This window comes from Paroedura picta, chromosome 10 (genome assembly GCF_049243985.1).
Source record: "Paroedura picta isolate Pp20150507F chromosome 10, Ppicta_v3.0, whole genome shotgun sequence".
NCBI lineage: Eukaryota > Metazoa > Chordata > Lepidosauria > Squamata > Gekkonidae > Paroedura > Paroedura picta.
This window is the reverse complement of record NC_135378.1, coordinates 79,145,960-79,168,481: the sequence shown is the minus strand read 5'-3', so window position 1 is coordinate 79,168,481 and position 22,522 is coordinate 79,145,960. Positions and strand designations below refer to the sequence as shown.

Below are 22,522 nucleotides of genomic sequence, written 5' to 3'. Positions count from 1 at the left end.
GTCTAACTATGACAAACTCAAGTCTTACAAAAGAAGGCACGGCTCGGCACACGCACGTAAAACAAATTCAGGAAGTTTTAATTTGGTTGATGCGGAGGAATGTGCGAAGACTCCTCTAGCGAGGTCACCCTCAGCACACAAACTGCCCTCTGGTTTCTTAAAAGCCGCTCCCAAAGCAGTCAAGGGGGACATGCGCTTAAAACGGACGATGTGGGGCGGGTGGCGTAATTATACTATCTGTAGACGATAATCATAAAAGATGAAAGAAAAGCACCAGGGCTCGCAGGCCCTTCTAAAAGTGAAAACAGCTCATCTGTAGGGATGCTGTAGTGACTGTGGCGGGCCTTCCGTTGCCTCGGATTCCGTTCAGTGGAGGTGGGTTCTGCGCGTTTGCAAAGCCTTCTCAGCAAAGGATGCCTGCTTCACACCCCCAGTTTGTTGGCCTGGGTGAGGACAACTTTGAGCACCGGCATGAAGGCCGACGTCTCGCTGAAGTTGCTGGTGCTGACTATGTGGGTGTGGATATTCAGCCCCTCCGTGTAGTTCCGAGTCTCGATGCTCCTGGCGATGTTGTGCAGGCCACTGATGATCACTGGGGAGAGCTGGAAGACAGACCGAAGGGATATCATGGAGGAGAGGAGGAGGACATTCCGGTCAATAAAATCAGAGAGCTGGAAGGAGCCCATGCAGGCCACCCCCCTGGCTCAACGCAGGATCAGCCTTAAACATCCCTGACAAGTATTTGTCCAGCCACTGCTTGAAGACCGCCAGTGAGGGGGAGGTCACTATCTGAGAATAAACATGGTGTCGTGGTTAAGAGTGCTGGCCTCTAATCTGGAGAACTGGGCTTGATTCCCCACTCCTCCACGGGGAGCCAGCTGGGAGACCTCGGGCCAGCCATAGTTCTCTTAGAGCTGTTCTCACAGAGCAGCTCTCTTAGAGCTTTCTCAGCCCCCACCTACCTCGCAGAGCGTTCTGTTGTGGGGAGAGGGAGGCAAAGGGGTTTGTAAGCCACTTGGGGAATCCTTTGGGTAGTGAAAAGCGGAGTGTAAAAAAACAGCTCTTCTTCATCTCCCTAGGTAGTTGATTCCACTACTGAACTACTTTTACTATTTAAAAAGTATTCCCTAATTTCCAGCCAGTATCTTTCCGTCCATTATTTAATCTTATACTTGAGAGTCCTCTCCTCTGCTGCCAACAGGAATGGCTCCCTGACGTCCTCTCATTGACTGTTTACACACTGGAGGTTTCATGCCAGGCTGCAGGCTGGAGTTTTAGTTGTGGCAGGTTGTCCCACCTCTTCCTGCACCCACACAGGGTAGGATTTGGCCCGGTGTACCTCATCTGCCCCCGATTTGTGCTCCTGCACAGGAGCTGGGGCAGTGAAGTTCCCAGTGCATAAACGGCCAGTGACAAACTTTCAAATACTTCAAGAGAGCAACCATGCCCCCCCCCCCCATGAGTGTGCATTCAGCTAATCCAAGATGAGAAAATATCTCCAAAAAATCTTATCCATGTTTTTGGGGTTATAATTCTGCTGGATTTGTATTTATTTATCTATTTTGCTATTTTTCTGGCTATTTTTCTAGAGAGCCAGTTTGGTGTAGTGGTTAGGAGTGCAGACTTCTAATCTGGCATGCCAGGTTCGATTCTGCGCTCCCCCACATGCAACCAGCTGGGTGACCTTGGGCTCGCAGTTCTACTGCTGAAGTTACATTGGGCTTGGAGAATTATCTGGATGGGAGACCCCCCCCCCCCGCCCCAAGTTTTTAATTTAATTTATATTAATCTGCCTTTCTTGCTAAGACTCAAGTTGGATTACACAATGTAAATTAATAAAGTCAACAGGATGGGACATTCAACAAGCAATGCAATCCTGTTTGCATTAGGAAGCTAGACCGAATTCTTTGGATTCAAGGACAAATGCCGCACAATATCAAAGCCTACCGTCTGGTCTCGAAGTTTGTCATACAGAAACTCCAGGCGTTTGTTGGCATCGTCTAGTTTTCTCTTGGTTTGCTGAAGACCGGAAAGGAACACAGGAAATTGTTCAAAATGAATGCCAGATTTTTCTTATGCAAAAACATTATTTGTATAAGTAGCAAGTCACACAAGCACAGCCCAAGATATGGAAATGCATAATGGCCACAATAGCTTTGTGGTAAATAAGAAGGTGGTCCTCATTCCCACCCTGAATCAGACTTCTTCTTAGGATCTTCACTTCTTAGAGGGTGGATGAAAAAGAGTAGGTTTTTATACCTCGCTTTTCTTGACCTTAAGCCTTTCCATTCTTCCCGCAATGGGCATCTTTTGAGGCAGGTAAGTGAAAGACTTCTTAGAGAATAGAAACCAGCCAAGGTCACCCAACAGGCTTCATGTGGAGGAGTGAGGAATCAAACCTGATTCTCTAGATTAGAGTCACCACTTCTAGCCACTACTCCATGCTGGTTCTGCCCCAGGCTGGCTGGCTATTTTGTTACTGACAACAAATGCAATCTCTGTCTCCGATTCCTAACACTCCCAGTGTTATGGTTGTCAGAACGTCTGAAGCTGCCTTATACAAAAGGAAAATCTTTGGGTTGACCAGGAACTATCCAAGGTCCTGGACACCAGTCTTTCCTAGGATTGCTACAGGAGATCTTTAAATTGAACCTGGGACTCCTCCATGTACAAAGCATGTGCTTATTAATGAGCTATGAGCTAGGTAGGCTATAAGACAAGTCTGCTCCTTTGCATTTTAACCTTTCCTCATGCCTGCAAAGTTCTCTTGAACGTTTAGATTGGGAGGTACTTACCTTGATTCAAGACCCTCCCCCCCAAGAACCACACCTAACTTCATATACTGTATAGATCCTATAGTAACGGTAGTATATTGTATAGATCAGTGGTCCCCAACCTGCGGGCCACGGCCCGGTGCCGGGCCGCAAAGGCCATGGCACCGGGCCGCGGCTCCCTCTCCCCGCCCCGCCCCTCCACAGTAAAAAACTTCCCAGACCGCATGCTTACGGCCCGGGAAGCTTCTTACTGCGGGAGGGCCGGGAAAAGGAATAAGGGCCGGCCGCACCCATGTGGGTGCGGCCCGATGCATGGGCACGGCACGGGGGTGCAGCCCAATGTGTGGGCGCGGCCCGCGGGCGCGGCCGATGCGTGGGCTTGGCCCGCGCGGGCCACGCCCCGATTCCCTGCCGGTCCCCAACCTCAGATAGGTTGGGGACCACTGCCATATTGCATGCTATATACTATACATAGAGCTATATGCTATATATCAGGGGTAGTCAAACTGCGGCCCCCCAAATGTCCATGGACTACAAATCCCAAGAGCAGTCCATGGGAATTGCAGTCCATGGACATCTGGAGGGCCGCAGTTTGACTACCCTTGCTATATACTACACTGTATAGATCATATACACAATGGCAGAGGCCACCAGCTTGAGCACGCAAGACCATCCTATCTAAAGACCATCCTATCTAAAATGTTCTTCAAACACAGAGAATGGATACGCTGCACCAAAGGACGTACCGGATCCGTGGCTGAAGAGAGACATCTCTGGATCAGGGTTTCAAAGGTGGTCTTTAAGATAAGGTGTTCTTCAGGAATCGGCTTTTTTGTTATCTTTTCTGTTGGCAATGACTGCACATGCTGAAGAAACAGAGAGGTCACTGGGAACATCACTATGGGTTCACACACACATATCCTTTTTACTAAAAAATGACCACGTTCTCCCTCAGGACTAGCACTTCATTGAATCACAGAACCATGTTCTCCCTCAGGACCAGCACTTCCTGAAGTAGTTCATTCCCCATCTCTGATGTCCATGGTTCGGTGACAAGAGGAGGACCAGGAGGTATGATGTACATATCTGACAAAGGGAGCTTTGACTCTTAAGCAGGGGTAGTCAAACTGCGGCCCTCCAGATGTCCATGAACTACAATTCCCAGGAGCTACATGAACTACAATTCCCAATTCTGGGAATTGTAGTTCATGGACATCTGGAGGGCCGCAGTTTGACTACCCCTGCTCTTAAGGCTCATACCCAGAAGTTCTTCTTGGTCTCGAAGGTGCTTCAAATCTTGCTCACCTTTATATCCCGCCACTTCCTTGCGAGCCGCAAGGGAGTGGCGGGATATAAATATAATAAATATAATAATAATAATAAATATAATAATAATAAATATAATAATAATAAATATAATTATAATAAATATAATAATAATAATAATAATAATAATAATAATAATAATAATAATAATAATAATAATAATAATAATAATAATAATATAGCAGACCAACACAGCCACCCTCTGAGCCTACCTTCAGGGCATCCTGGTACCCTCTCTGTCCTGACCCTAAAATTTCCAGCTGTTGAAGAAAGGTTTCCCTCTCTTCAACGAGGCATCCTGTCTCGTACAAGCCATTTTCTTTTCACCTCACTTTTAGCTAAAGGGTTAAAATTATTTACTCCGGACCTGAAGACAGTTTTATTATGGTTGGATCGGGCTGTTAGACATTTTATGCCATTTTTTTGCTCTTAATTATTGGTTAACTGTCATCATTTTATGCCGTTTGTGATACTGCTGTGCTTTACTTTGCAAGCCCCTCAAAGCCGGTCGCCAGAAATGCAGCGAACCCAATTCCTAAACAAGTAAAATGGTGCTCCCCGTGTCCCCCGCCCAAATGATGGGAGAAAGACACGTTGCAGCCGAGGGTTTATATCTGCAGCACAAATGCCCTTTGGGTCCCCACTGGGGAAAAGCAAACTCCAACCTGCCACTTAAATGCCAGTAACTTTTAGTGGACTCAAATGGCTGCCAAATTAAGCCAGCTTTACAAAAGAGACCTAAATGAGCCAATTTCTTCCACAGCATGCCAACTACCCCACCAGGCTCCTGGGCCTTCTGTTTAGGAACCATCTGCTTTCATGGACACCTACTGAGTGAATGCATTGTGTTGCTTTAGGTTGCACCTGAAGACTTCCACCAAAAAGGTCTGCAGGTGGAGGGAAGAGAGTAGAAGAGGCTGCTCAGATGTCCAGCTGCCAGCCACTGGCAGGAGTCAAGGGGTTCAGCCAGGTGAGGGCTTCTTCCCCCCTGGCTGAAATTTGCTGGTGAGTAGACAGCGTAGCTACACTTATTGCCTTGTAGCAGGGATGGAACACACCAGTAGGGGGCAGCGACTGGCAACTGCTCAGGGGGAGGAACAGAATTCAAAAGGAGTCAGGCCAATTGGGAAAAACCAATCTAGTCCATCACCCTGTCTCACACAGTGGCCAACCAGATCCCCTGGGCAGCCAAGGACAGGGCGGAGAGGCTGAAGCCTTCCTCTGATGTTGCCTCCTGGCTCTGGGATTCAGAGGATTAGTGCCTCTGAATGTGGAGGTTCCCCTTAGTCACCATGGCTAGTAGCCACTGATAGGCTCATCCTTTATGAATCTATCCAATCCCCTCTTGAAGCTGTTTAATCCTTTGGCCATCACTGCAAACTGAAGCACAACAAGGACATTACAGAGTCAATGCAAGCTCAGGCGGCCATTGGCGACTTGTCCCCCAAGACCCCCGGGCACCTCCAGAACACACAGAAAGGCTCCTGAGAATATATTCCCGTTTAGAAGCTAGAACTAGAAACTGGGAGAGCGCAGAGCTGGGCAAGCGTTGTACTGACCTGTATGGTATTGCCAATTGGAGCCCCCGGGGCTCCCTCCATACTAGCTGCTGATGCCGCAGGAGGCTGGAGAGGCTGGCCGATGGGCTGTGGAACATTCTGGAAAGGGTTGTGTAAACCTGGCTGGCCTGGGGGGAGATGTGTGGGCTGGAACGGGGCTTGCACCGGAGGCATGGCTGAAGCCGGGGGCTGCTGCAGCTGGCCTTGGGGGTCTGGTAAAGGGTTCATTATCGGGGAGGTGATAGGAACAGGAGGCATGAAGTTGTCGGGCACCTGAGGAGAGAGAATGGCAAACGTGAAAACCCACCTTGCGGGGCGGTGAGCGTTAAAACTATCGGCACGTGGGTGAAATCCAAATCAACCTGAACACGTGCCTTCTCTGTTGTGGCCCCTCACCTTGCAGAATGGCCTGCCTGAGATGGCCAGGAAGGTTTACATTCTCCTGGCTTCCCGCAAAGTGAACTGGCTTTTCTAGGCAGGCCAGTTGCACTGTACTAAATGATCCACAAAGTTACTGGGAGAAATTATTAGGGATGGTCTACACCACAGTGGCCAAGCGATGGCTCTCCAGGTGTCCATGGACTACAATTTTCAAAGCTATTAGAACGCTGCCGATATAGCTGCCTTTTCGAGACTTCCAAAGGCGCATAGGAAGACCTGTAACGCAGCCAAAGCTCACAAGACCACCAAAGTCCGAGCCATCTTTTACGTCTTTTAAAAAACCTTGTACAAGAACAGCCACACCAGAGCCCAAAGAACTTCAGAAAGCGAAACATTCCCTTCTGTCTCGGTTCCCTTCTTAAAACTTGCTTTGCCCATTGGATCAGCCTTGAGTCTCCTTATTAAAATCAAGGGAAGCTTGCAGCTGTGATGTTTCTCAATTAGCCTGCCACCAAAATAAGTAGAAGCAGGCTGAGCAAAGATCACGTTCTGCTGTTTTCATGCAGACATGTAGGCAGCCTGTGCCTTATTTCTATGAGACAAGAGGCCTTCCCCTGAGGCTGCCTCCTGACTCTGGGATTTGGAGGATTAGTGCTTCTGAATGTGGAGGTTCCCCTCAATCACCATGACTAATAGCCATTGATAAGGCTTATCCTCTGTGAATCTATCTAATCCCCTTTTAAAGCTGTCTATGCCTGTGGCCATCACTACATCCTCTGGCAATGAATTTTAATCTCTCTGTGTAAAGTAAAATGTAAAGTCTGACGAAGAGTGCTGGCACTCGAAAGCTCACGCCTTGAATAAATCTTTGTTGATCTTAAAGGTGCTTCTGGATTTTATTGACCTAGGGCTATGAACATGTTCCTCTTTAGGTTGATGGCTCATGCAAACGGATCCAGTTCTGGGCTTCCTGCTGCCACTGAGGTTGGTCCCAAATCTATGTCTATGCTTCAAGGCAGTAATCCGATTCATGCTGGTTTACTGTCTATCGGGGGTCATCAACCCGCGGTCCTCGGCCCGGTACCGGGCCGCGAAGGCCATGGTACTGGGTCACCTGCCTCCCCCCCCAAAGCCGCACATGCGCGTTTGAGCCTCCTGGTTGCGAAAATGTGCATGCGCGGCAACTGAGGCCTTCAGCTCTCCCCTCACCCCCGGAGGTGGTCCCTGACCCTCAGAAAGGTTGGGGCCTGCTGCTGTCTATTATAGCATACTGAAAAAAAATTATTACAGTTTGTTCCTAAGCATGAAGGCTATCCAGGAAAAAAATGCAACAATCCTTGAAATAAATGAATCAGGAAGAAACCAATTGCAGTTAGACTCAGATTTAGCAGAATAATAAAGATGATGTTGAACTGTTAATTTTTTTTTTGCTCCTTCCACATGTTACTCCCATGTGTTTTAACTATGCACACAGCTTCCCCCCCTCCTTTAAACAGCACCTTTTTTTTCTTTGCAACTCTGTTCAAAGCAGGTGGGTCATTCCAGCCATTCTGAGGTCCTGCAACAACACGAGAGAAAGAGAGAAAATTGCCACACGGTCTGCACATTTTGTCTTTGCCAAATGCTAGAGTTTTTGTCTGGGGAGCAAGTACTGTACTTCACATATTAGAGCTAACAGTGAAAAACCCACACCCTCTTCTTTCAACCATTGCCTTATTTTCTTCCACCCCACCCAGGGAAGCCTAAGTTAATATATATTGGTTTGTGCATTCTTCTAATGGCCCCTCCCTCCTTCGGCTGAAATGTAGATTGAAACCTCTTTCAGATGTGGGCCCGCCAGCTTGTTCTTGTTCCTGTGTGCTCAGGTACACTGGTGGTGCACTATGATTTATTATGAAGTTTTTAATCGTTTTACTCTACTCATTCCTTTAAGTAGAGAGGAATCTAAAACAGCAATGAGGTTTTGCAGCATTTATGGCAGTGGGAACTACCGTAAAGTCACAGCTAACTTAGGGGGGGTTCCCTAAAGTGAGAGGTGGTTTGCCTGTCTCTGCATCATAATCCATCATAATCCAGGCATTCCATGGAGGTCTCCCATCCAAATACTAGACCAACCATACCCTGTTTAGCTTCTAACATCTGATGAGATTGGGTTAGTTGGGGCTGTCAAGGGCAGGGCTGCTGCATTGATACCAGAAGGGCACAGCCAGGCAGTCTGAAAACAATAATGTACAGCAACACTGCAGTTAAAAGCACAATTCACATTAAACCGGCAAGGCCTCAGAACACAGAGCAGTTGTAAATGTGCTTATTTTAGCCGCCTAGTTAAGATTTACAGCAGCTTTGTGCAAAGGCTGATTAATAGTCAAAGCACATATTGGCAAATCTCGCTGCCTGAATTCTTCTTACCAGATGAAAAAAAAAAGCGCTTCCTATTTTTATCTCCAATACATGGAGCTCTGACACCGATCAAGACAAACACATTCGCTTCGTTGGAGGAAAAAGCCCCACCCAGGAAGGATGAATGGGTACACATACTTTTCCCTCCAGCAAACTGAATGGGGAACTCCATAATTACAGGAACCCCACATAGACAGAGCTGCACATAGGTTCTGGGTATATGAAGAAGTGAGCAATGACTCATGAAAGCTCATAACCTGCCGCAGTTTTTAGTAGTCTGCTTAAGGAAGAAAGTAAGGGGTCTGGGCAACAGCTATGCTTGGTGCATGGATGTTTTACAATTTTGGCCAGAATATTTACATACCCTTTACGTGCCCTCCAAGTTTTTGCTTAAATTCCTGGAGTTCAAAAAGCAATTGGGCAGTTATGCGTAAAATTTTGTTGGCAGGGAAATGCTGACAGATTGTGCATAAATGTGTGGTTGTGGTTGTGTGTGTGTGTGTGTGTGTGAGAAAGAGAGTAATTTGTCCCTGCAAAAAGATTTTATACCTAGTCTGCAAAACCTTTGTTTGAAGTTATGAAAGCATAAAGAGTCATCTGAGCAGGCATTTTATGGAAAGGTAAGGGGAAAACTTAGAAGCCCAACGATGGATTTGTTCCAATAAATCCACAGAAAATGGGTTTGAATAAAAGCTGTAAAAGAAACATACCATTCAGCTTTTGTCACTGTAGAGAGGCTTTAAAAGATAAAGCTTCCCCACAGGGGAATTATACCTCTGGGCCCACAGGGAAGCAATCAATGAGAAAAGAGCAACCCATAACAATCTGTTTTGCTAAAGCAGGTCTGTTTAACTTCAAATAACCCAGGCAAAAATAAAAGGCTTCAAGGACAGCACTGAACTGGCTATATCCCCGCGAAGGTGTTTTTTTATGAAGCGATCACAGCCTTGCCGTAAGCGTAGCCTACCCAAAACGATCAATTGTATTCAGACATCTGTCAGGATCAGTGCCTGACCCTGCCATGGGTTGGTCTGGGTTTCTCCATCTTTGCTTGGTTGTATTTTATCTTTCTTGTTGGGGCCCCTTTATTACCCAGGCCCCATATATTATGCTTGCATGCCTGAAATCGAAACTATTTGGTTGTAGCTCGTTATCTCTAGGAGCTGTGAATTATTTGTCTTTTGAACTGGCCAGCCGGGTCTGCCTTTTGTAACCAAAACATTTATCTTGTCTGGAGATGCCCAAGGACGTGTAAGAAGTAACACTTTGGTTTATAGCACCTGGGACTCCTCTCCCCCCTCCCTTGGGAACCTTCAAGGTTTAGGCGGGAGAATTCTATTGAAAAGGAGTGGCAAATGTGATTTCAGGCAGAATTGACTTTCTTAGCTTAGGTGTCTGAAGTAACTTCTCAATAAACGCTTTCTTTTAAAGAAGCTCATTGTGAGTTCTTGCTACGCTTGACAACATCACTACAAAACTACGGCTGGACTGAGATCAGTCCCGGTCACAGATAGGTCCCCTCGTGCCTTCCCTTCCCGCTCTGCACAGAGCTCAATTCAAAATGTCCTGCCTCCGTGTTCAAACGCAAGCAGCTTCAATCGCTGGCTCTTGTCATCCAAAAAACTGGGGTTCTAAACCAGAACTAATCCAAGGTTTCGAATCCCGCTTCGCGGGGTGCAAAACAAGTGCTGGTTTGTCGAGGCTCCTGCATTCAGATGGAGCTTGTTTACACCGGATATTTTGAATCGGCCGGTTTTTACGAAGGGCAGGGTAACATGCAAGCTCTTTTGGGGGGTTTTAGCCATCAGCTCACAGCCAATATATGGCAAGCCTGTAGGGGTTTCAAGGTAAGAGATGTTCAGAGGTTAGCCATGGTCTTCCTCTGCACGGTGAGTCTGGATTTCCTTGTTGGTCTCCCACCCAAATAGCAACTAGGGCTGACCTGAATAAGCTTCTGATTTTTGACAAGGTGGAGCTAGCCTGGCCTAGTCACACGGTAGCTCAATTTAAACTGCATTTTGTCAAGATGTGTGAATGTAGTCTAGACCAGGGGCAGTCAACCTGTGGTCCTCCAGATGTCCATGGACAACAATTCCCATGAGCCCCTGCCAGCATTTGCTGGCAGGGGCTCATGGGAATTGTAGTCCATAGACATCTGGAGGACCACAGGTTGACTACCCCTGGTCTAGATGATCAGTGAATGAAAGCCTAGATGAAGCCTTGGTTAGTTCTTATTGGGACACTTCCTGGGCAGGAGCCCTTTCGAAATTACCTGTAACGGCAAAGCACTAGATTGTAAAATGGCTGATGCAGGGAATTTTCCTTGCTAAAATTATCTGCTATGTTTTCTCACAGGTGTATTTAGGGAAGGCAGCCTTAATTGGGGTCTGCTGCACTAAGCTTGCTATAAAAAGCTGCTTAAATTACATGCGGGTTTATTACACGATGTTGCTAATTAAGCAAAAATAACCACAGCTGAAATTTTCTCACCAAAAGGCTCCAAATTTAGCGAGCTGCAACATCCTTTAAGCAAACATCTAGAACAGGGGTGGCCAAACTGTGACTCTCCAAATGTCCATGAGCTCTTGGCCAGTATCATGCTGGCAGGGGCTTGTGGGAATTGTAGTCCATGGACATCTGGAAAGCTGCAGTTCGGCCCCCCTGATCCAGAATATCCTCGATTTTGCTTGAGAGATTTGGTAAAGATTTTTGCATGTCCGCTCAGCTCATTCATAGTGAGAGTCAAGGCCGTGTGTGTAAATTGCAAGGAGGGAAGTAGATACTGGTCACAGAATTCGGCTTCCCTAGAATCTTTTGCTCTAAGATATAAAAAATTAGAACAAATGACTCAAGAATAAGTTATGGAGGTTAAGAGTTATAAATAAGAATGTAAGAACATAAGAAGAGCCCTGCTGGATCAGCCCAAGAGTCCATCTGGTCCAGCCAAACAGGTTATTCATCTGTTCAATTTGCATAATTTATCCAAATCGCAGAAGACGGTGATTAAAATTTGAATTCTCTGCCAGGAGATATGGAGATGGCCACAGGAATGCAGCTCTAAAAGTTAATTAGACAGATTCGTTGCGGAGTCTATCAATGGCTACTAGCCACGGTGACGGAATGGAATCTCCACATTCAGAGGCACTAAGCCTCCGAGTCCCAGGGCCAGGAGGAGGAAGAAGAGGAAGAAGAAGAGTTGGTTCTTATATGTTGCTTTTCTCTACCTGAAGGTGGCTCAAAGCGGCTTACAGTCGCCTTCCCTTTCCTCTCCCCACAACAAACACCCTGTGGGGTGGGTGGGGCTGAGAGAGCCCTGACATCACTGCTCGGTCAGAACAGCTTTATCAGTGCTGTGACTAGCCCAAGGTCACCCAGCTGGCTGCAGGTGGAGGAGCGCAGAATCGAACCCGGCATGCCAGATTAGAAGTCCGCACTCCTAACCACTACACCAAACTGGCTCACCAGCGGAACAACGTCAGGGGATTGGATTCAGCCTCTCTGCCCTGTTGTTGCCATCCAGAGGAACCTGTTGGCCACTGTGTGCATAAAATGGACTAGATGGATTATCGGTCTGATCCAGCGGGGTTCTACTTATGTGCTTAAGCTGGGGTTTGCAGGCACAGAATCTGGAATGCCCGGGTGCGGATACTTCCTTGACAGCGCAGAGTACGGACAGCCCTGCTTTGATTTCTGTGCTGCTTCTCGGCTTCTTCTTGACTGCCAAGTGCAGCTGTCGCTGTTTGCTCAAAAGACTGTTTCCATAATCACCACGCAGATTAATGAAAGCGGTATTTAAGGACACACACTTCAGCTTTACAAATTGTTCATCTCAGCGGTGTAAAGCCAAGCCGTGCCGCCTGACTCGAAACCATTCGCTTATATTTACAAGTCTTAATTTTTAACGGATTTCGCATTAGCCTGATTGTGTCGTTTGCATGCATCGTTAGTGGCTGATTTGTTCAGCTTCCACAGTGCCACCCTTAATGATTCCCCAGTTTTATAGTGCAGCTAATTCACCTTGTAGGATACTGGCCTGGTCTTGGAGGGACTGAAACTCTGTAGACAAAACGCAAAAACAACTCAGGAGGGTGTTAAAAGTAAATCTCTTTCTCTCTCTCAGCAGCTTCCCAAGCATTGTGCTCCCCTTATTCAATCCACTGGCTCTCTGCATCTGATCCGGGCTGGACGGATAGAATTACTTCTACCCCAAAAGAAAATTTGTTTTTCAGGGTCTTTAAGCATCAAACGGAGACTGCCCAACCGAATGCAAGAGGCCATTTCTACAATCCAGCTGAGCAGACAGCCCCAAGGTCCTCAAAAGGTTTGCTTCAACAGCAAGAAAGATGTTCTTGGGAACCAAAAATGGCCCAATCGGGACTGCATTGCATCAGGGAACCCCAACTTTTTTGAGCCTGTCCATTCGGAGAATGACATGGCCCATGAGCTGTCCCAAATTGAACCTGATTTAGGGCAGCTCAACTGGACACTTCTGTTGTAGCACGGGCCCCCCCCCCCCCCACATTTTTGAGCCTCTAGGCACCACTGGGATTCTGACACAAGGCGATGGGCACAACTCCAAAATGGCTGCTGGAGGAGTCGGAGCCAACCACAAAATGGCTGCCACAGCAGCCGGAGCTTTTAAATAAATGACGGGAGTTCTCTTGTCATTCATTTCAACAGAGTTGATTCCTCATTGGACAGAGAAGGTCTACATGCCGGTTCTGAAAAACTATAGCCACCTTTGCGGGAATATGCCAAGGGGCTATACATTCTAGGAGTCGGTTCCTGAAGGACACTCATCGGTTTCCTGAACAGAAAAGGGAGACTATCTTAGAGGACCGTACAGAGAGCGTCTGGGTAAGCAATGCTGTTTCAACCGTAGCAGTCTGATTTCCCTTCACCTCCTGACAAAAGACCCTACAAAAAAACTTGCAACTCAGACAAAAATACAACCATCTCCCCCTTATAATAGACTTACACTTAGTGGGAAAAAGAGTTGAGCTTTGATAAAGAAACAGGTCTGCTTTCATGCGACAGGGCTAGCCACGTCAATCGTGTTAACAAAAGCAGGGGTTCAACAGGCTTTGGGTTCATGCCGTGCCGACACACATGTGCGAATAAGTTGCTCCAGCCATGCACATGTTCTGGCTTAGCTGCTGGAGGGGAAGGTGTTTCTACATCATTTCCTCAATATTGCTCCTTAAGCTCGGTTGAGAACAGATGCATGGAAGGAGGAGGGAGGGGAATGTTACGCCTGAAATAAAAGAGGTGCCAGGGGGTGGAGCTACTATGTCACTGGCCAACATATTTTTTTTTCTAACTGGAGTCTTGGGGGGGGGGGGAGAGAATTGACATACTAATCCCCAATTGAAGGAGTGAATTTTTTTAAAGCAACAGCTTAGAGTAAAAACTTCCAGCTGTCACTTCCAGCTGAGAACCCCAATTCTATGCATTTGGGGGGCCAGGAGACTCCTAAATGGGGGCCGCTTCAGATATTGCGTGGCCTCAGCTTTGTCTGTGCCCCTGTGAGAACAGGAGGGAGCTTCCTGACCAACGGCGTGTTGGCAGCTCCAATTGAAACAAGATTCTAATCTGCACCGCCAATCTTATCTCCGGTGGCCAATCAGATGCCCTGGACACCAGGAAGTCTTGGCGGGCATCACTGCAAACCATGGACACCATGGCGAGGACTCCTGCCCAATGAAAAGGGAGGATTTCACAGGTAAACTGTAAAGTGGTTGCGGTGAGAGAACATTTCCCCTCGTGCTGTGCAAGAAGAGCTGGTGTTTTGTACCCTGCTTTTTTACGAGCCAAAGGAGCACCCCCTTCTTTTTGCAATGGTGGACAAGGAGGCTTGCTAGCTCTGAGTTGGGAAATGCCTGGAGACTGTGGGGGTGGAGCCAGGAGAGGGCGGGATTTGAGGCAGGGAGGGACCACAACAGTGTATAATGCTATGGAGTCCACCCTCCAAAGCAGCCATTTTCTCCAGGGGAACTGATCTCGGTCACCTGGAGATGAGCTGTACAACCTGGGCGACCCGCCCAGATCCCACCTGAGAACTGGCATGCCTACGTACCAGCCTGGAAGCCTGCTTTCTATGCATGAATCATGGGCTATCTCTGCTTCCTCTGAGCCACACAGGCAGAAGCAATTGTGCCAGCAGGGCTCGATGGGGGGGGGGGGGGGAGGCCTTGTTGCTATGTGGCAGGCAAAGTGTGACGACCCTTTTTAGAAACACCAAGCTGCAATGAAAACTTTGCATTCTTTTGTGCAATTAAAACCATGCACGTGCACATGCAAAGAAATAAAAAGTGCATTCTCCCCTGCCCCGCCCCCAAAACGCACACTTCCAACCCCCACAGAAAGTCCGTTTCAAGCGCAGACCTGTTCTTTGGGATGCAGGAAGCTCAGTGGCTGCAGGCTCTGTACCTGTTGGTCCAGGAGGCAGTGCATACGGCATAGTAGATGCTGGGGCTCCCGGCCTGACATGCTGGAAGGAGGCGCCGGAAGGAGGAGGGGGAAGAGAAGAGCTGGGATTCAAGGCTGTCGGAGAGGCCTGGGGTTGCGCTGGGTACAACTGAGAAGGCATGGAGCTGGGAGGATTAGAAGGGACGTACAGCGGAGAAGGGTTAATGTAAGAGGCGGAAACAGGGGGGGCGAGATGCTGTTGGGGTTGATAGAGCGGCGGTCCCCCCGTCCTGAAAGAATATTGTTGCGCTGGCTGACAAGCTGCACGGGAGGGGGCAAAAAGGAGAACTGGAATTAGTCGAGTTAACCTGACACAAGTTTATAATAGACAACACTCCCTGGAGATCGTGCATGTCTTCCTTTATGCCATAATTATTCAGGATGAATGGATGTTAACTAGATCCCCACTTAACCTGGGAGAGAGAAGCTGGATTCATCTTAACCTCTAAGTGTTATTTATGTACTGCATCAGTTTGCTACTATTTTCCCTTCGTAAGCGGCCCTGAACTTCACGTCAGGTTTCTAGGTGCTTTCCCATCCTAGCAATGCCTGGAATTTTGTTTTGGCAATGCTCCTATAACCGTGCCCTCTAACCATGCCCAAACGTTTTAAAAAATGAACACTGTAACTCCTGCAGTGAGTTCTTATTAACTTAAAATATACACCTCTGAACACTGCGGTTCTTTAACTGCAATATATATATTTAGGTTACCTAAAAGCCATTTGACCACACCATCAGCAATTGGGCTGCTAACGAGAGCAGGTTTGAATGAGAAAGACACATTTCTTTTATATATCCCAGTTCTAACAGTGAGATTTATGCTCTCTCCAGATTGCCGCGGATACACAGATACAACTGCAAACTGTTACAGGTTTTCGGGATAGTATTGTCAAAGACAAACCTAAACCTGTTACATTTTTAAAAATTACATCCCATATTTCTTGTCAGATTCCAGTGAGGTTTTGCTGGACACGTTTGGCATCACGTGTATTCTCAGGACATTCCATTCATCAGACAAAGGCAAGAAGAATATTCTGTGACAGCAACTAATTTCTCTCCCCAATTAGTCAAGTTTCATTAAAAAGTTGGTGCAATCTAGCAGACAGGACTTCAAAAGTATGGAAAACATATGCTGGGCGTTAGTTATAAAAATACAATTTTTTAAAAAAGGAACCAGGCTTGGATCCAGTGAGTTTACTCCCTCAATCCCACCTAACTCTCCTGTTTACGACAGCCTTCATGGACTTTGCCCGTGCAGATCCTGTAAGTCTTTTTGGTGGCCAATGTTACCTTGCTGGCAGAAAAACTGGTTGGATTCAAGCAATACCTCTTATTAGGTGAAAATACTTGTCTCTTTTCTTCATGGGGCAAGTTATGGAATCATCTTCTACCAGACTTTGATCGACATGTGTCAGGGCCCTTGGAAATCAGATGATATTCCCCTGGAAGGGAAGCAGGTTGGCCCCAAAGGCTATAACTTGACCAGCTCCGTTTGGTAGTGTGGCCACGCGAGTTACAGAAAGGCATTTGGTTTTTAAACAATGGCAATGGTTGGTCTATAGCAGGGGTAGTCAACCTGTGATCCTCCAGATGTCCATGGCCTACAATTCCCAAGAGCCCCTGCCAGCAAACGCTGGCAGGGACTCCTGGGAATTGTAGTCCATGGACATCTGGAGGACCACAGGTTGACTACTCCTGGTCTAAAGGAGCCTGCAGGTACTGCTCAGCTGCTGCAGTCAAGGAAAGAGAGGGAACGGTGCTGCTACTTACGCTGCGGGAAGGCCTGCCGTGCTCCCACCTGTGAGTACACATTGTAGCCAGAAGATGTAGGCTGATGTGGTGGTACGTTGGGATTCATGTTCCCGTGCATAATAAACCCTGGAGGAGGAGGGTTTTCTCCCTAGGAAACAAATGGGGGAGAGAAAGAAGGTTAGGCTTGGTATGTAGTCGGAAAGACAGACTGCGCTGTGATTACGCTTTTCAAAGCCAGGGGAATCTGAACTCACAGCAGCCAACGGACCACGCTGCGCTTCCTCTCTATATCCCGCCTTTACCACGTCGCCAGCGTTGCAAATCGAGCATCCGGAAGGTCAGTGTCAACTGTGGCCCCCACCCCCACCCCTCAAACAGTAGCATATAAGGAACTGCCAAGAAACCACCAATCCCAGTCTAGGTTTAAAAAGCAGTGCAATATAATCTATGCAGAATTCATTTTTGGGGGGAGGGGGGACGGGACACAGAGAAAAATTGTCATCTGTTTCTGTGAAGACGCTTTTCAAGGTCTAAAGCAGGGGCAGTCAACCTGTGGTCCTCCAGATGTCCATGGACTACAATTCCCAGGAGCCCCTGCCAGCGTTTGCTGGCAGGGGCTCTTGGGAATTGTAGTCCATGGACATCTGGAGGACCACAGGTTGACTACCCCTGGTCTAAACCATTGGTTCAATTTATTGGGAAGAAATCTGGGGCTGGGGGGGGGGGAAAGGGGAGGGAAATCAGATGTCCTTAAACTCATCTGTTCCCAAGGGGAAGCTACAGAGCTTATTGCTTCGACTCCAGAGAGCGATTGTGAGGGCCAGCCGACGTTTCCTTTCGGTCGGTATTGTGAAAAATAGCCCTGACAGCATGAGGAGGCAGAGGAGACATTCCGACTGAACTGAAAACCCATTTGTGCCTTCCAGATGGCTTGGAATGCGCTGAGAATATAAAGTGAGCAGGGGGGTGGGGGGTGGGAGGGGTGGGCCCGCGAGGGTCGATATTCTCGGAATACGCGAGAGGAGCAGATCCTGCTCAAAGAGGAATAACGGATTGATACCTGTGTTTCAGAGGGAGAGGCTGCAGGAGGATGGCTGGGAAGGGCAGTGGGGTTTTTGTTACTCCAGGTAGTGACAGTAGGGGCAACTCTAACCTGAATTGAACAGAGAGATACCAATCATGGAAAAATAAAACGAAAATTAAACACCCGAAAGGGGTTTTTCAAACAAGTTGTTTTGTCGTCGTCGTCGTTTTTAAAAGAAGCAAACATCATAACAGTGCTTTATTTCTCATGCCGGCAGGTAATTAGGATCGCTTCGCAACTCTTTATCGTAGCACACCAGAAATTGACCCAGGGAGGCAAAAGCAAAATCTAGGTATTGGGAGGGAGGAAGGGGGGGGGAGACAGCAAAGAGTGCTCAAGAGAAGTTTAAGTGTTTAGTTGCAAACTGGTCATGCTTGGACACTCACTTGCACCAATGCTCACTTGCCACATTAAGTCTCTCTCTCTCCTCCCCCCACCCCACCCCCCAGATATCTGTGTGAAGTATTCTGGAGGAGCGAAGGCAGTATCAATTCATGCAAAAAAAGAGAAAGAACAGAAGAAAGAAATCAGTGTGGTGCTTCAGGACTTTTGGCACCTAGGCTGGGATAATGACAAAGGAGACAAGTGAATAAGACAGTTCCTCTGTCTTCAAAAAACAAAACAAAAAAAGGTCTTACTGAGTAGGACACACAAAGGAAGAGATAAAAAACCACTCCAATGTCTGGCTATTGGCGTGCGTTTTCAGCTCAGCCACACAAAGGGCCGTCTCCTTTGTACGTAGGAACAATCCTGGGCAGCACACTTGCCCATTCTCCCCCCCACACACACACACACACTGCACCCCACAGGGAAGAAAGGCAGCTAAAAAATGTTTATCCATGTGCCTGACATTATCCATTTGTGATTCTTGCCACTTTGTATTTGAAAAAGATCTTTGAGGTCACAATTATGATATATTTTTTAAAAAGACAACATATCCTTGCTCTTCATAAAATATCACTGCAGAAGGAGAGCACCTGGGGGTTAAAGATGTCCCTGAATTTATCCCTAAATGCTATGAGGAAGTTGGTCATTCCTCCCAACTCAGTAGGTTCTCTGGGGCATGACAAAACACATCTTGCGGAATTTTATTTCACTGGAAGTTTCCATTCGTTTGGGGCCCATGGTGCCGGATCGGAGTTCGCGGGTACAAAACACCACCCAAACCCTAACTAATCCAATACCTACCAGCACCAGATACACAATGAGTTGAGGTTATCTTGTGTTTCATCTGCAGTCCCATTAAATATTACCTACCTGGCCCAGATTCACTTGCTTATGCATCTACCACACAATGGCTTGTTCGCAATAAAACCCTCTCCAGCCAACAATTCTTTGGCTGCCTCTGCTGTCTTTAAGCTGCCCTCCAAGGCCTCAAGAAAAACTTGTTCTCCAATCCTGCTTCAGGGCTAAAGGTTGCAAGAGCTACCCAGTGACTAACTGAAAAGTGAACTGGGGCTAAGATGAGATGCAAGCAAGCCTGGGAAAGATTGCTGGAGAACGCAAGTCTTCCAAAGCTTACTGCCAGAGGACTCATCACATCTAGTGTCAGGCCTGCCTGATGCATTCAAAACAATGGGGAAAGGAGCAAGCGCCCCTCTCCGCACCAGCAGCCACGAAAATCAGCCTTGCCCAAGAGGCTACCGAGTTTACCAGCCCAAAGGCTGAATAGCCGGTCATTCGAGATGGATGGACTCAGTGATGCCTCCAGTTTGCAAGACTGGAGTGAGGCTCTTAATGACAGAATGTTCTGAAGGTCATTAAATTCATAGGGGCACCATGAGGGAGTTGATGGCACTTTGCGTACAGTCAGGTGAAGCACTACAGCTGGAATAGAAAAGGGGGCAGGGAGGGAGGGACCCATAACGTCTCCAGTAAGCAAGCTCTTCCCAGACTGGTAATTTCGGGGAGTTCCTTTGCTCACAACAGTCAAGCCCCGTGACAGTGTTACTGTTAAGCCTGCCCCATGGGCAGATGACATGAATTTGTGCTTTAGTTCATCGGAACAGCGAACAGAGCAATTGCGTTTGTAGATGAAGGACCGAGAAGCGGGGATGAGCAAACAGCTAGATCATTCTGAGTACGAATGTAGATATGAAGACAGAGAATAAAAACAGGAAAGAGAAACGGTCTGTCAAAAAAAAATCCCAAGCATTTTTTTGGACTTGATCACCTTGTATTTAAAAATACATGTCACATGGATGAAACTTGCTGTAACTTGTTACCTCTAGCAGTCTGCTTGATAAGATTTCAGAGACAAATGTCCAGAAATCGAGTACATCTGTGCAAACTGAAAGCACATGCAAACAGTTGCCAACTCAGTGCTAAGAACTACACCGAGATTTTGTGGGTGGAGCCTGGAGGGGTTGGGGTTTGAAGAGGGGAGGGGAGGGATGTCAACAAGGTATAATGCCATAGGCTCCACCCAGCAAAGCAGCCATTTTCTCCAGGGGAACTGATCTGTAATAGTGGGAGATTGCCAGGTGCCACCTGGAGGTTGGCAACCCAACACACGAGTCCCTTTTTCAGAAGCCTTGACTGACGCACTCGCCAGCACCGTGGAACGCAAAATACAAACAAACATAAACAATTTGATAATATTCACGAGCAGCGTAACCATCGCCGTGAGAAGGGCTGCTGAAAATGTCACTTGCCTGCTGGTAATACTGCTGGCTCGGGGCCTGGGGCACCTGCGGCACCTGCATCTGTCCAGCTGCCTGCCCACCTCTGCCCTTATCCACAGGCTGCCTCTCGTAAGGTGCCTTTGGAGCCTCCTGGCCCGTGGGAATTTCTCCTTGGGCTCTACAGATCCTGTCCCGCAACAGCACGATGTTGGGCTGCAAACCAGAAAACCAGAAATTAAGAGGTGGGCCTGGCTGTGTCCGATCAAGGGCACGTTCTCAGTTTCTTGGAGGCGAATTAATGGTCAACGAAAATGGACACTTTGTAGAATCACAGAATAACCACAGAATAATTGTGTGGGAAGGGACCTCCTGGGTCATCTAGTCCAACCCCTGCACAATGCAGGACCTCACAACTCTTACTATAGCTAAAAGTCTTGAATTACAATAGGGATTCCCAACGTGGTGCCCACAGGCACCTTTCCGGGAGCACTCCAAGCGTGTTTAGACAGTGGGCGGGACCAGGAGGTGCTTTTCCCCAACAGGGCTTCTGATTGGCTGTGCAGATTTCTTTGGCAGCAGATGCCGTCACAGCACAAGGATCTTGATCGTAGGACTGAAGATGCGGCAGGCGTTTTGCGGCTGGCTCCTGCCTCTAGCAGCAACACCCTCTACACTGTTTCAGAATTCCAAAGGTGCCCGCCAGCTCAAAAGGGTTGGGGACCCCTGCAGTACAACACTGGAGAGATAAATGCCCACCCCTTCTTGCTCATCTTTGCTGTTTCAGACATACTAACCAATCGAGATGTACGTCAAGCATACAGTGCACAAAGAGATAATTTGTGATCCCCCTGACCTTTACCTGGCTGGTGTTAGCGGGGAGGAAAGCCAGAGCAGCCGAGATGCTGCCCTGGGATGCCAACAGGTTGGCATACTGGCTCATCTTCTCAGCCAGGAGGGCCCCGACGGCATCGGCATCCATCACCTGTGTCAGCTGCACCGCCTTCCGCAGGATTACCACTTTTTCAATGAGGTCCTGGAGGGTTTTAAGACGAGAAAGCCATAGTAAGAGGGAAGCCAGCAGTGGATTGGAAATTGCATGGCCTGTGGGCAGAGCATCGGTCTGGGACGGGTTCAAATCCCTCGCATGGGATTCTGACTGGGTCCAAATCCCTAGCTCAGCCTCAGAAGCCAGCCAGGTGACCTTGGGCCTATCACAGTGTCTCAGCCTCACAGACTCCCACAGGGTGGTGCTGGCGAAAATTAGGTGGAAGAGGGGGGAACAATGTGAAAAGCCACTCTGAGGCTCTGCTCAGGAAGAAAAGCGGGCAATAATAAAAATAAATAAATATGCTTTAGTGCTGTACCTGGCCATCCAACAGCTGTTTTGTAGGGGCACAAATATCGCTTTAGTGAGCAAGCCCAGGATGTTTCAACTAGCACAATACAACTAATGTCAAGGTATAACTCTGTAGCAAAACAGTTTTTCAGGAAAAATGAACAAAAAGACCACGTGGCAAAACAGCCTCTTCTAAGGTGCTTAAAAGAATGCCAGCTTTTCGGAGTTTCTTTTTACAATTGCTAACTTATCATCTTATTATGTAAGGAGTGGGCCAAACTCTTCACCATTTTGGTCAGTGGAACTACAGCTTGCTTTCAAAAATACCAGACGATTTTCAAAGCTTACAGAATTTTCAAGCGCCAGGCAGATGCCATGCAGCTCACAGGGAACATATCAGAAATGGGGCCTATATCATCTTTCGTCAATGACCAGGATACTAACCTGAAGAGAGAGAGGGTTGTTTCCATCCTGAGATTTAGTCCAACAGGCCACGAGTTTTTCTACGTTCCCAGCACAGATATAACACAGGCAAGCCTGGGTCTGCAGGAGGCTATCCCCTTCGTTTTCAAGTCTAGTCCCCAACAAATCTAATAATTAGGAAGAAGAGGCAAGGAAATACAGGTATAGGTGAACCAATGCAGTGAACATCAAGGATCGCAAAAGGCATGTCAGTGACTCCCTTCAGAAATGATGTGCCAGCCCTCCAAAGAATCTGGGACTTTTCAGTTTAGGAAAAAGATGACTCAGGGGGGGACATGACAGATGTTTATAAAATTATGCTTGTGGTGGCGAGTTGAGGAACAGAAGTTTTACT

General features: G+C 47.6%; 1 protein-coding gene across 10 annotated transcripts in view; it reads right to left on the bottom strand.

Moving 5' to 3' along the window:
- Positions 1-57: 57 nt before the first annotated feature.
- SEC31A (SEC31 homolog A, COPII component) overlaps positions 58-22,522 on the bottom strand; it is a 61,722-nt gene continuing 39,257 nt past the window's right edge. For 2 of the 10 annotated variants that reach the window (XM_077301031.1, XM_077301032.1), the window contains exons 18-29: positions 22,150-22,295; positions 21,229-21,402; positions 20,400-20,582; positions 17,722-17,814; positions 16,680-16,809; positions 14,825-15,169; positions 12,458-12,496; positions 7,540-7,598; positions 5,660-5,932; positions 3,521-3,640; positions 1,948-2,019; positions 58-602 (exon numbers count right to left, since the gene is read on the bottom strand). In XM_077301031.1, the coding sequence (XP_077157146.1) occupies positions 423-602; positions 1,948-2,019; positions 3,521-3,640; positions 5,660-5,932; positions 7,540-7,598; positions 12,458-12,496; positions 14,825-15,169; positions 16,680-16,809; positions 17,722-17,814; positions 20,400-20,582; positions 21,229-21,402; positions 22,150-22,295 (1,814 nt within the window). In that variant the 3' untranslated portion in view covers positions 58-422. Of the gene's footprint in view, positions 603-1,947; positions 2,020-3,520; positions 3,641-5,659; positions 5,933-7,539; positions 7,599-12,457; positions 12,497-14,824; positions 15,170-16,679; positions 16,810-17,721; positions 17,815-20,395; positions 20,583-21,228; positions 21,403-22,149; positions 22,296-22,522 lie in introns of all 10 variants that reach the window. The other 8 variants (XM_077301034.1, XM_077301033.1, XM_077301039.1 and 5 more) reach the window with 8 other exon arrangements.